General features: G+C 36.8%; 1 protein-coding gene across 13 annotated transcripts in view; it reads right to left on the bottom strand.

Moving 5' to 3' along the window:
* LOC108998135 (ENHANCER OF AG-4 protein 2-like) overlaps nt 1–14237 on the bottom strand; it is a 46632-nt gene extending 32395 nt beyond the window's left edge. For 12 of the 13 annotated variants that reach the window (XM_035686715.1, XM_018974590.2, XM_018974588.2 and 9 more), the window contains exons 1-3: nt 13821–14237; nt 13111–13187; nt 47–2086 (exon numbers count right to left, since the gene is read on the bottom strand). In XM_035686715.1, coding sequence (XP_035542608.1) covers nt 47–2086; nt 13111–13187; nt 13821–13934 — 2231 coding nt within the window. In that variant the 5' untranslated portion in view covers nt 13935–14237. The remainder of the gene's footprint in view (nt 1–46; nt 2087–13110; nt 13188–13820) is intronic. The other variant, XM_035686716.1, reaches the window with a different exon arrangement.
* Nucleotides 14238–14671: the final 434 nt, after the last annotated feature.

Raw genomic sequence — 14671 nt, 5'->3', positions numbered from 1 at the left:
ACAAGTAAAATAAACAAGATGGATAAATAGTCACAAGGGAGAACACCTTTCACTGGGCAAAGAATTATACTCCACTAATTTCCCAGTCAAAACAGTGGATTCACCAATCCTTGAGATTGATTTAGGAGTGTTTTTAGATCTTCCTCCTGGAGAAGGCCTGGTTCTTTGAATTGTTTCTTGATTCTGAGAAGAATTCATGCTGTTAGAAACAACACCCAAACCCTTAGCAGACCCAGCATGAATCTTCTTCTGAGAACCAGTACCAGAAACTTTAATTGATGCTTTGGCCTCTTTATGCTGTTCTGCCAGTGGTTTGGTAGTAGGACCAGACTGAGGAGACTTTTTTGGGGAAATCAACACTAATTTTGCCACCTTCAACAATGACTGCTCCTTGGATGACAACTGCTCAGAGCTACGAGAAACATGAGCAACAAATTCCTTTTCATCTCTCTTCACATCAGTTTGACATTTGCCTGGTGACAGAGACTCATGTAATTCAGAGGAAGATTCCTTTGAATGGCCATCCTCAAATGCAACAGAAACTCCAACTTGCTCAGCGATATTGGAAGAATCATTACGTGCATCACTGCTCTTAGTAGCATCTGTAACATTCGAAGTAATATTTCTGGCTGATCCATCATGAACTGGAGTTTTTGGCTTATCGTCATCATCGTCGTCAAAAAGGCAAACTGCTCTCCGTTTTTTGTTCAGTCGGTTTCCTGGAACCTTAACATCACTGGAAGATGACAGCTCATTTCTCAATGAAGTAGATCTTCTTTCTGTTTTATCATCAATGGGAGCAGTATCGGAGTGGGGCATACCCTCCATTGCTTGACGTCGACGCTTTGTCACGGGTAGAGCAGCCTCATCCCCAGAAGCATTAGGTCCAAAAATGCTAGCTTGGGCACTTGAAGGCAGATTACCATCAGGTTTCACAGATGATGTTGAGCCTTTAAACTCTGACTTTTTCAATGCCTTCTTGTAAACCAAATTGGGGCTGGGAGAGGCGCTCTTTTTTCTTCTTGTATGTGCTCCATCGGCAGCAATATCACCGATATCGTCATGGTTTGACTTTTTGACAGAATGTGAACCATCATTTGCACCACAATCAGGTTTTCCCTGTCCATTCTGGGCATTCTTTTCCTCGCCAGAAGATTTTTCCTCGGCCTCCTCATTTGGATCAATACCAGGATCCCGCATATTATCAGCAACCTTGACACGTTTTTTCACTCTTGGCAAATCTTTTGATTTTTTTATAGCACTGTTACCAGAATCCGCTTTAAGAGGGCTAGAACAAAACTGGCGTATGCTGCTACCAGAATTGATTTTGCTCTTAATTCCATCTTTCAATCGCTCAAGAGGTTCAGGGGGATCAACAGAATGACCATCATTTTCACCCTTCAATAACGTTATGGCAGATGTACTAGTTTTGTGTATTACCATTGCACTATCACCTCTCTTCTTTGAACCACCTATCTTCTTCGACTTGTGATCATTTGTCAATACCTTCTGTCCCTCGCCCTGTTTCTTGGTGCAGGAAACATCACCTTCTACATTTTTACCAACATTCACTTCTTTCTTAAGATATAAAGACTTATCTGGACAGGATTTCAGTAATACCTCTTCCTTTAGTTTTGCACCATCAGATACTCTATTACTGCTCTCAGGAGAAATGACCAGAGAGGAAGAATTATCATTTGCACGACAGGAGACAGGAGGCTTTACTTCTGGACTTTCAGTTCCACCTTGTGTCTGTAAGCTGCACTCTAACTTTGAGTCAGAATCGCTTACAGCCTCATTCAATATTTCAACTTTGTATGTCATCTTACCAGTCTCAACCTTTAAGTCAACCTCTACCTGATCATCCTCTACACCGTTGACAGAGGAAGCCTCACACCCAACATCTGATCTATCAGTATCATCTCCAAGACCACATGATTTCTTCTTTTGCAAATCATCAAATGCAACACAAATTTCCTTCACAGCTTGAGCAAAACACTTGACAGTTTTACCCTGACACCGGGCAGATAATTTACTCTTAACCTCATTAGTGAATGTCTGAATATCCGCAGGTGCAACAAAACCTCTGTGAATGGAGGAAAATAACAAAGGGCAAAGTAAGAAGTAACAGTGCTAGTAGCCAACTTACCAATGAGACAATAAGCACACATGCAAATAAAAATGGATCGGAGAAGCATCCCAGAAGATAACCTCGAATTTTGTCCATCGCCACAAAACCAACGAAACTTTAACATAGATTTCTGACCAATTGAACATAACCTATAAATTCATCTACACCATTTTTCACAAGTAAAAGAAACAGCCCTTGATGAATTTTAAACAGACACTTGATGGTTTAAAAATCGATAGATTTTAGGCAGACTAATGTTAGTCCAACACTCGGAACATGTTAAAGGGTTCACATAACACAAACAGCTCCCTGCCTACAGCATCATCTCAGCAGCAGACACATGATAATGAAGCTCCACCTCAGGAGCACAATGCTTAGCCGAGCACTAAATGTATTAAAACAATACATGTGTTTTTTTATGATGAGGGCATCTGAAAACTCTACAAACGCATCATGTCTTTACCTGATTAAAGCCTGGACCCGTGTATCGTGCTCACATCACACATAAGGGTAAATCATTGGCTTTTCACCAATGGAATGTGGCCCCCAAGAAATTCTTTGCACCCAAGATTCGAACCTTAGACACATGGGAGTAAACCCCCAAGACCATGTTCCCTACCACTTGAACCAAACCCTAGAGGTTAAAAACAATCCAATCTTTTTTTTTTTTTGCAAGTAAAATTCTATTAATATTAATAGGTGTAGCCAGGGTAACGGCCCGACCAGATGCAATTAGAGATTTAATAAGAATAATTTTATAGGGCCCAAATTATATTTAATGGGTCATATCAGAATAGTCCACAAGGCTAAAATTTATTATGGTAGATTATGGAATGTTATAGGGCCAAAAATTGGATTTAAAGACCATTTAATATTTATGGACCAACTGGGCTTATATATAATTGGTATAAAGCCCAGGAATTTATTTAAAGCCCTAAAATTAATTTTAGAATTTAAGATCGGCCATTAGAAGATTTTCAATTTAAAATATCACTGATTGAGGTCCCCTACGCAGTATCAATCACTATCAATCCTACTTTAAATATACTATTTAACTGTTAAAGTTTTTTTTTTTTTTCAAATTTCAAACTCTCTTCTCTCGGATGATCACGAACACCACTTCCATCATCATCCCTCTCTCTCCTCATTGATCACTAAATGAGTCCAGCTTGAACTCTACGGCACCCTCGGCCAATTTGTTTATATACCTATTCCCTTCCCTCTATTAATTCCCCAAGCCGCAGCACCAAACTCACGTTCAACCCATGCACACAACCCAGCCTTCCCCACCCACTTAGTTGCTCGATTTCTTCCCCACAGCCCACGGCAAACCAGCAAACCACCCAACCAAGTGCACCACGAAGATCACCCACGTCCCGCCTCAAAAGACCCAATGTTTAAGCAGTGCCACACGTCCTCCCCATGAACCGCAAGCCTCTAGAGGCGCCACAAGTCGCAGCCCAACACCCTATCCCTCACCTCTCAAGTGTAAATCGTCGTGCCCCACTACCTTGCACTAGCCACCATCATTGCATGAGATCGAGAAGAAGCCCAGCCTTCCCAGCACATGGACAATGTGCACTCAAGCCGAGAGCCATAGCTCCCTGGACAAAAAGTGCCAACCACCGTGTGGGTCGCCTCCGCGTCTCAACAGGCTGCCACTGCACCACCGTGAGCCACACGTTCCACGCTTCACACTCGGTTTACACAAACGCAGCTCACTAGCTCAAGCATCAATGCACGTAGAAGCCAACGCACATTGGGGCCAACCACCATGCCCAGCCCTCCACCCCTCTTGGCTCCTCCCTCACGTTAGTTTCAAAGATTTATGGAAATATAGATTAATTAATGTATTTAGGGTTTTAATTACAAGGTATGTGTTCAATTAGAAATTTATGCAAATTACGTGCCTATTTTATAGGTGACCGATTACGTGCTGGAAATATTGGATTAGCTCTACAAGGTAAGTAGCTTGATCATAAATTAGGATTAGCATACGTTAGATAATTATATATATTATTATTAAAGCCAAATCTTTGGAAGCATTGGTTTTTGTACCACGTGTGTCATGATATATGCAAGCATGTCATTCATCATAATTCATGATCATGTTTCATTCCGTATATTATAGTTATATATGTATTATACATCTCACGTTGCATAAGACGTGTAAGCTTTTATAAGATCAAGTGTACGATACAGACTAAGATTATTCAGATGGTCATTCAGATGTATGGTACCAATGCAGTCAGGGTCGATATGCAAGCATAGTCCACCATAGTATTATCATCAGATCAAATCAACGGTTCCCCTTGTGGCCAACCTTGCACACAGGGTTAAGTGTGTTAGTCAATCAGAACAGTCAAAGAAGTCAGATCAGTCAAATAAATCAAAAAATTCAAGACAAGTCATGCATGTCATAAGCATACGTATGAACGATCATGATTTTTAATTCTCAGCACAAAATATTTTATGAAAAACCTTATGTCTAGCATGTTTACATTATAATGGATTTCTTAATGAAGTACTCGACTCATTTTAGTTTGTTTTTAAACCACCCCAGGTGAGAATATTTATGAAGCCGCAGGATGGGACTAGGCTCAGGAAGGCATAACAAAGGCTTTAGATCATATACACAGTTTTTCAATTATGATTTTATAATACAAGTTTGCGAAATTTTAATAAATGCTTTTGCGAAGTCTCTTTTATGGTTTCAATATTTAAAAAAATTGATTTTATTTATTATATGGAATCTTTTGTATCTGGCACATTGTTAAGAAAATTTTTACTATATGAAAATTTTTATTTAAAAAAATAGCATCGTTTTTAACCATGGGAGAGCGGGGCGTTCCACCAAGTACACAGAAAAACAATGAAATATGTTAAGAATGCCAACTTGACCCGGAGACCCAGTGCCAATCAAAAGAAATATGAATGCCAACTTGAAATATTATCGTTTCAAAATGATTTTATATTAAAGCAAGCAAAACATTCTAAAATTTCTGTCAGAAACAGTAATATCTTGTAATTCACCAGTTTATCAATACTAGCAGTCTATAAATGCCATTAAAAGAAAAATGTCCAAATATAAGGTCTTCCATGTCGGGTTTCTGTTGGCAATCAATAATGTGACTAGCAGCATAGCATAAAGCATGAAAGTTAATGCGTCGGGAGGGTTTTATAAAAAAAACCACCACAAACACAAATACAAACATATAACCCACCTCAACTATAATTGATCGGAGCCTAGTCAAATTTTTGGGTTATCAAGTCGAGCTAGACTCAAACACGAGCTCGAGCCAAGTCGAGTTATTTATCGATCTTTGTTTGTACTATTTAACGAGCCTGAGCCAAGTCAAGATATTACTTGAGTGTATATATATATATATATATATATATTTTAATGAATTGAATAATTAAGATTACCAAATTACAAAAAAAGAATATTAAATCTAGTGAAATTTTTACAACTAATATATATAAACCTTAAATTATAAAATTATAACATTTTTATGAATACATTTCTTATATGGTTTGTACATTGTAGCATATGAAACTACAAAGTCCAACATACTAACTATTACACATATTATAAAATATATATATACTATAATTAATCACTTAAGTCTTAATTAACTAACATATAATTATGAACTATATTCAACACAGTTCATAATTATAAAGGTAACTATGCTTATATTATTAAATTTAATGTGTATAGAAGTGTACATGTGTGTGTGTGTGTGTGTGTGTGTGTGTGTGTGGGTTTGTGTGTGTATAAGAATACTAATATATAGAAATAAATTATATACATATCTTCAATGATATATGGATGAGCTCTAATCAAGCCGAGTCGGGCATAAACAAGCAAACCTTAACCGAGTCAAGTTGAGTTTATCGAGTATGTGTCATTAACTAATCGAGCAGATTTCTACTTTCATGATCGAGCTTTTTTTTCACGAGTCGAGCTCGATTCAAGTTTCACCGAGCAAGTATTAGGCAAGCAATCGTACGGACCGATTCATTTACAGCCCTACCCACCTCAGAGTTCAATCCCCGATAACTTCAACTAACCATTGGATCCCTTCCCATTTATGAACAAATAATATTTAGAAAAAAACTTACCAAACACTTCTCTCCAAAAACTTAAGATAACGAAAATAGGATATCCAAGAGTATTGCTCAAATCACCTTCAAATTAGTCGAAAACTCAAATTCACTTCAAGCTCACTTCAAGCGGAGCAAATGCTTTTTCTTTTTGGTCAAAATGGGAACTTAAGCACACAACAGCTAAATACATTGACATCAACAATTCTCAAAATGGTCATTGCATCAATTATTATTCTAAATACATATGAAAACAGTTGTTACATTTAAAAAAAATAAAGAATGTGTAAATACTTTTTTTCTTATAATTAATAAGAAACTTTATTCTCAAGAGTAGGCAAAGCCCAAGTACACAAGATGTATACAAAGGAAAAACCTACATCTCTCTAAAAACAAAAGAAAAGCTAATACAAATCTAGAAAGTTTACATCTGCCATTACAAGAGTTTTAGCCCACAAACTCAAAGTACTAAAGAAAAAATCCCCAAGTTCTCCCATCAAGTATGGTAGTGAACGAGGGGGTTGGGTTTCTAAAGAAGGTAGGGGGTCTTATGGAGTGGGGCTATGGAAGTATATACGGAAAGGTTGGTGCTCCTTTGCTAGTCATACTCGGTTGTGTTTGGGGAATGGGAGTAGGATTAGCTTTTGGAAGGATGTGTGGGTGGGAGATACGGCCTTGAAGGAGGCTTATCCCATAATTTTCAGTATTGCAAGGGAGAAGGAAGCTATGGTAGCTGATTTGCGGGTAATTAATCAAGGTTCACAAGAGTGGAATATTAGCCTTACTCGGGATGCTAATGATTGGGAAGTGACTTGTTTGGTGGAGTTTCTGAACTTGCTGTACAGCACTCCTATTGCGGCCACAACTGAGGATTTGTTGGAATGGAGACCTTCTAGGAAAGGGAAGTTTTCGGTACGCTCTTTCTATGATTCTATTACTATGCAACAAAGGCATAATTTTCCATGGAAGATCATATGGAGGAGTAAAGCACCAACCAAGGCAGCATTCTTTGTTTGGACAGCAGCTCTAGGAAAGATTATGACCATAGATAATCTTAGACGTCGTGGCCTTATCATCACGAACTGGTGCTGTTTGTGCAGAAATAGTGGTGAAACGACAGACCATCTACTCTTACATTGTGATTTTACTCGAGTTATATGGAGTTATTTCTTCAGCAAAATGGGAATAGCTTGGGTAATGCCGGGTAGGGTGGTGGAACTGTTAGCAAGCTGGAGAGGGATCACTGGAACACCACAGATCAAGGCTGTGTGGAAGATGACTCCCATTTGTATGTTTTGGTGTATTTGGTGTGAAAGAAACGAGAGGCTTTTTGAGGATAATGAGCGCTCCATGGAAGAGTTTAGGAATTTTTTTTGGAAGACTTTATTTTTGTGGGCCATTGCTCTTTTAGATGGCCTCAGCTTCCATGATTTCCTTGTAACTATTTCTAGTTCTTAAATAGGTGTATTCACATGTATACTTCCAGTGTACCTGGGCTATGCCTACTTTCTTTATCAATGAAATAATTTATTACTTATCAAAAAAAAAGTTCTCCCATCAAACATTCTTTATCTTCAAAGCGTCTACCATTCCTTTCTAGCCAGAGACACCACATCAGACATGAAGGAATCATCTTTTCATATATCAGCTACACTCTTTTTCCCTTTAATCCATACAAACCTACAAGAAGATCCACCACATCCTTAGGCATCACCCAAACTACACCCGTCCAATTAAAAACCTCATTTCATAAAGACATGGCCACTTCACAGTGAAGAAAAAGATGATTTACAGATTCTTCATCCTTCTTGCACATAACACACCAATCAGTTATGCACATACCTCTCCTCCTAAGATTATCAGTGGTCAAAACTTTGCCAAGAGATACCACCCAACTGTAAAACGCCACCTTGGTAGGTACCTTCACTCCAAAATTTTTCCAAGGAAACTCATAGCTCATGTGACAGGTTAAAATTATGTAGAAAGAAGAAACGGAGAACTTGGAATTTCTTGGATGAACCCACAGCATACTATCCTCCCTTCCCGACACCACCTTTGAACTATAAAGTCTTCCCCAAAAATAGTGACATCATTCACTTCCCAATCATTAGCATCTCTAACAAAATCAACATTCCACTGAATATTATTATCAATACATGAGAAAGAATGTTCCACTTCTGCGTTTTGATCCCTCGCAATCCTAAAAAGAGAGGGAAAATCCAATTTAAGCATAGAATCCCCACACCAATTGTCATGCCAAAAGAGAGTCATCTCCCATCTCCCACCTTCAATTTAATATGATTAGAGAATTCCTCCAACCTTTTCGAATGAACTTCCACAAGCCCACCCCATACACACCTCTAGTTTCTTTGGAACACCAACCCCCCCCCCCCCAAACAAAAAAACTTCCATATTTAACATCAACAACGTTTTTCCATAAGGCATTTCTCTCCATATGATATTTTCAAAGCCATTTCCCTAGTAGTGCTTTATTAAACAGCCTCAAATTTTCTATCCCCAAACCAACACAAGAAATCGGTTGACAAACCTTGTTCCAACCAGCCAAATAAAACTTTTTTTCTTCTCCTTTACCTCCCCACAAAAACTTCGATACAATCTCTCAATTCTTCGTTATACCCCTACCGGCAATGGAAAATAAGTAGGGAGATTAGACAATGTACTTTTTATCAATGTTAATCTTCCCCCTTTAGACAAGTAAAGCATTTTCCAACCAGCTAATCTCTTTTCAATTTTCTCAATCACCTCATCCCAAATAGTAACTGATTTATGCGAAGCCCCCAATGCAAGACCGAGATATCTCATAGGAAGCGAAGAAATCCCGCAACCCAATATATTGGCCAGATCTAAAATATTCTAAATGGAACCCACAGAATTTCAGATTTGGATAAATTGACTCTTAACCCCGAGACAGCTTCAAAACATAGCAATAATGCTCTTAAAGAATGTGTAAATACTGAGAAACATGTAGTATACAAGTCAACAATATTCGATGGGGGACATCACTTTGTCACGCTTATTGTTTGCAAATGATATACTAATATTGTGTTAGGCAAGTTGAAATCAAATCCAATTCATAAGGGCACTCCTATGCTTTGAAGTTGTCTATGGCCTAAGAGTGAATTCCTCTAAGTTATAAATTGTTCCAGCGGAGAATGTCAACAATATTCAAAGTTTGGCTAGATCTTTGGGATGCAAGGTTTCTTCTTTGTCCATGAAGTATCTTAGTCTTCTCCCCTTGGGTGCCCCTTTCAAAGCGAAGCCTATTTGGGATGATGTAATAAAGAGTTGAGCATAGGTTAGCCAGTTGGAAGAGGTTTTATATATCTAAAGGGAGTCGTACCACCTTTATCAAGAGTACTCTTTCTAACTTGCCTACCTACAGTGTGTGGGGATATTGTGTGATGATTTTGAGGACCTAGCTCTCCTCGCAGCTATAGAGGCCGGACAGACTCACTCTTCACCAAGTGAGATCATTACAGCAAAGAAGAGAATAAAAAAGGCTCAACTGGAAAGTCAATAATGGAGCAGGAGAGAGGAGTTCTAACCGTGGAATATCAAAGCTAAGGGCAACGGATATTTTATGAAGCCAAAAATTGTATCTTGGAATGTGAGGGGGCTAAATGAGAAAGAAAAGTGCCTCAAAATTTGAAACCAACTTCGTAATTGGAAAGTGGACATAGTTTGCTTACAAGAAACGAAATTAGAATCTATCCCCCTAAGCATTATTAGGAGCTTGTGGTGTTGTAATCAATTAGGGTGGCATTATTTACCATTCAATAAAGCATCGGCTTATGTTGTTGAGCCTTCCAACTGATACCATCTCTGATTTGTTAAAGTTCACTTTCAAACCAAATGCTGCTTCAAAACAGAGTAGAGAGCCTTCAATGCCCGAACATGATTTTGGTTTGCCTCGCAAAAGATTAACATATCATCTACAAACAACAAATGAGAAATATTAATAGTACCCTTATTGGGGTCACCAATTGTGAGCCGGCCATAAAACCATAATTAACCAGTGCCGAGATCATTCTGCTAAGCGTCTCCATTATAATGACAAAGAGAAGTGGGGACAATGGATCCCCTTACCCTAAAACTCGGGTGCCTTTGAAAAAGCCAACTGGGTTGCCGTTGATCAACACTGAAAATTTTGTTGTTAATAAACACCATATGATCCACGACCTCCATCTCTCCCCAAATCCACACCTCCCAAGTAAGGACAATAAGAAGTCCCAGTTAACGTGGTCATAGACCGTTTCCAGATCTAACTTGCAAAGTATCCATGTAGTGTCATCTTTTAATCTATTGTCCATGCATTCATTGACAATGAGCACCGCATCTAAGATTTGTCTACCCCTTAGATCACTCTCATTGGATTAGCTAAAAGCTAAATCCAATGAGAATTTAGCTATTGAACCATAAAATGTATCACGTTGGAATAGCTATATTCCAAATATTTAGAATATAGCTACAGTAACTTCTAAAGTTATTTCCAAATTTAAAAGACGCTGTTTATTCATCAAATCCATTTTATATCATTTGTTTCTCTCTCCCGAGGTCTTCATCAATGTCTTTCTAGTTTCTATTTTTAATCCATAATTTAATTAGAATATAGTTATTAATTAATATATAATATTATGAATAGTAAAATATGGTAATATAAAATAATTTCATAATTAAAAAAATTAAAATATTTTTGAAATTGATATATTAATTTGAGTTAGTAAAATATTAATTTAATAAGAATATGATTATTAATTAATATATAATAGGTAGAATAGTAAAATATGATAAAATAAAATAAATTAATAATTAAAAAAATTAAATATTTTTGAAATTATTGATTATTCATTACTATATAATAAATAAATGTATAATCTAATATGAAGATTTGATGTAAATAATTAAAATCAAATTCATCTTATATTATTTTATTATTATATAATGAAAAAATAGCTATTCCAATATGGAGATTTATGTGAATGGAATAGCTAAAAGTCAAATTTCTCTTACATTTATCAAAAGTGTCCTTTAACTTTAGCTAATCCAATGAGAGTGCTCTTACAAATGCATTTTGGGATTTTGTAATAATCTTCCCCAAAACCTCCCCAAGGCTAATAGGCCGAAACTCCTTTCCCTCTGAAGCCCCAACCTTCTTAGGTATCAATGCAATAAAAGTAGCGTTAAGACTGTTCTCAAATTTTCCAACCGAGAACATTTCTTGGAACACCTTCATTAGATCCTCATTCACTACTTCCCAGTCTATTTGAAAGAAGCCCATAGAAAAGCCGTCAGGATCGAGTGCCTTGTCTTTGACCATTCTCCTCACCACATCATGAACTTCTGCCTCCACAAAAGGCCTCTCCAACCAAGATACATCATGTGGCCCAATAGATTCAAAACCGAGGCCATCAAGCTTCAATCTGCATCCCTCTTGTTCAGTAAACAATTGTTCAAAAAAATCCACAACATGCTATCAAATAACCTCACCCTCCATACATTCTACTCCATCAATTTTTAGCATCTCAATGGCATTGGTTTGCCTATGAGAGTTAGCAATTCTATTGAAGAACTTCGTGCTTCGATCCCTACTCAAGGGCTTTTATGTATTTCATCAAGAAAAAAAGAAATTGAGTTCAGTAAAACTCCAACCACTTTCTTAAAGCTTTGAGGGTTTGATTGTTCTCACATTGGGTGTACGTTCTAGGGTTTATCTTCTTCCTTCATACCGAATAACCTATAAATTCCTTCAAGACTCTCTCTTTTCTGATCAAACCATCTTTAAGTCCTTTCCCATCAAATCTCATCAAAGAAGCCTTCAACAAACTATCAAGAAATTTATCAGATCTCTTTTGTCTCGCTTCTAGTTTATTCTCTCTATACAACAAGCATGATTAGTGGCAAGATTTTGTTAAATCCATATCAGGTCCCCTAATAAATTAGAATTTGTTCCTACCACTCAACCTAAGCTTTGCCCATTGTCCAACAGTATGAAAACTATTTCCTAAAATTCTTTTGTATGGGCAGAATTGCTCTATCCTAAATAAATTAATTAATTAATATTTTCTACTGCCAATCAACCTAGGACTTTGAGCATTTCCAAAGATAGCAAAACTCTTTCTTAAATTCATTTCCATGGAGAGCATTTCCCTTTCCTAAATAAGACAGATGCTAACGCCATCAAATATATACAGTTACCAATAGGTAGAATATAATTTCCCATGAGTCTAGAAATAAACGGAATAAGTATACCTTCCATGCATTGTAAAATGATACCATAAAACTTCCCCACAATTCAGTACAATTGCAATATTATCAAATACCCAATACTTGCAAGGATAGCACATTAAGCTCTGAAGTAAAAAAGTTATTCCAAACTGCAGCCTACAAACTCCACAATATGTTTTGCACTAGTTTCAACATTTCGCTTCCATTTAAAAGTGATGTGTTCTCTTTAGAATGAACATCAAGAGAGCCAACTATACTATGTGGGATATGTGAGTGCTTAGCAAGAGGCCAGCAAAAATTAAAGGTAGATAGATATACAGGGCACATGTACACCAATGTATTATTTTTCCCAATTACTTTCTACTTGATTTCCCCTATTTGCTGAAATCCTAACCATATTAAGGGCTAACCTCAATCTAGCATTGCTTCTCGCTGCCAATTATCTCTAGTCACCAAGTCAAATGCTACATCAGGGTCTATGTGCCGACCATCAACCTAAGTACAGCCAATGCCTTTGAGAGTGTTTCCATCAAAACTCTTCTGGTAACTTTCAGAATAATAGGCACTTAAAAGTTCACATAGGTATTGTGCCATTCGGGACATTAAAAAATATTTAGCATACTTACATTTCTTGTGTTCCAAAGAATTCAACAAAGTATTTCTTGGGGTCAGGTGACTGCTTCCAGTCTTCAGGCTTACTAATCTGTCAACACAATCAATAAAATCTACCTCAAATACCGAACAAACCACTAAATAACCAAACAATATATGCCATCAATAAAATCAATATAGGCAACTTTAGACACAAACTTTGAAACAATCATACATACATACCCACAAATATACATACACAAACAAATATGTAGATATAAATATACAAAGACACCCTAAAACCTAGCCTAAATCAATTTTTCAATTATAAAAAAACGGCAAACAGCAACACAACTGGTGCTCTCTCTTTTTTTCTTTTCTTTCTTTTTTTTTTTTTTTTTTTGGAAATGTAAAAGAACAATACTTTTTTTTCTATAAGTAAGAAGATATTTTATTGATATTGAAATAGAAATGTAAAAGAACAATATTATGGATAGAAAGCCCCATTTCACATAAATTCACTACAAACAAACCCATAACACAAATGTATGATACAAAATCATCGCATATAAGTTAACAACATAATTATAAATCATTCAGTAAAGTAATAGCCAAGAGCATAAAATACTGTCAACATTTCGTTCTTGTACAAAGACGAAAACCCTAATATTCGTACAATCAGCATTAAGACGAAAAAACTAAGAATCGTGATATACGGGAAGCGGGGAAGAAAGAAAACGAAGACCTTGGCAGGCCAAGCGGGGAAGCCTTTGACCTTAGCGAGGACAAGATCACCCAGACTCATCTGACTCTTGTCCTTGGCTTTGTTGTTTACTCCGCGTCTACGCACCGGAGCCATGGCACTCGCCCAGAGCCCCAAAAACCTTAAATTCAATAGTTCCTCCTCACGATCGAATCGAATATGTAGAATATTTCAGAGAAAAACTAGAGAGAAATCCTTAAACCGAAGACCTACGAGTCTTGCCTACCAGAGGTGCCGCCAGAAGAAACTGGCACCGGCCCTGGAGGTCTAGGGCATCGGAAGAATTTTTGAATCGTAGAGATAGATACAGAGAGACAGAGACAGTGGAATCGTAGACAGATTGAGGCGGTTGGGGAGAGTAATGATTTTTAGTGAGGGAGGGTGTTGGGGTTGGGGTTGGGGTTGGGGTCTGGACGCAGTGGTAATTCCAGCATGCTTTTGAGCTAAAAAATAAAGAAAAAATTTACACAATCTCCTACTATTCATTTAATTTTTATATATTATATTTTTTTAAATTTTTATTATTTTTTTTATCAAATATTTAATATATGAATAATTAATAGAAGAATTGAATTAATTTAAAAAAAATAAACTCAAAAAATTTTTTAAAAAAATATTAAAAATTTAAAAAAAAATGTTTTATATGGTGGTTGGAGAGGTTATGTAGCATTGCTCAAAATTAAAAGTTTAGGGCACGTTTGGGTTTTATCTTATTCTATCTTATTTTTAAATATAATTTAAATATAAAATTTTCAAACTAATCATTATAATCTTTTCAAATTTTTCAAAGTCTTTCTCTCGTGCATGAGGCGAAAGTTCTCTCTCCTTCCTAC

Source organism: Juglans regia, chromosome 16 (genome assembly GCF_001411555.2).
Source record: "Juglans regia cultivar Chandler chromosome 16, Walnut 2.0, whole genome shotgun sequence".
NCBI lineage: Eukaryota > Viridiplantae > Streptophyta > Magnoliopsida > Fagales > Juglandaceae > Juglans > Juglans regia.
This window is presented reverse-complemented; position numbering and strand designations above follow the sequence as displayed.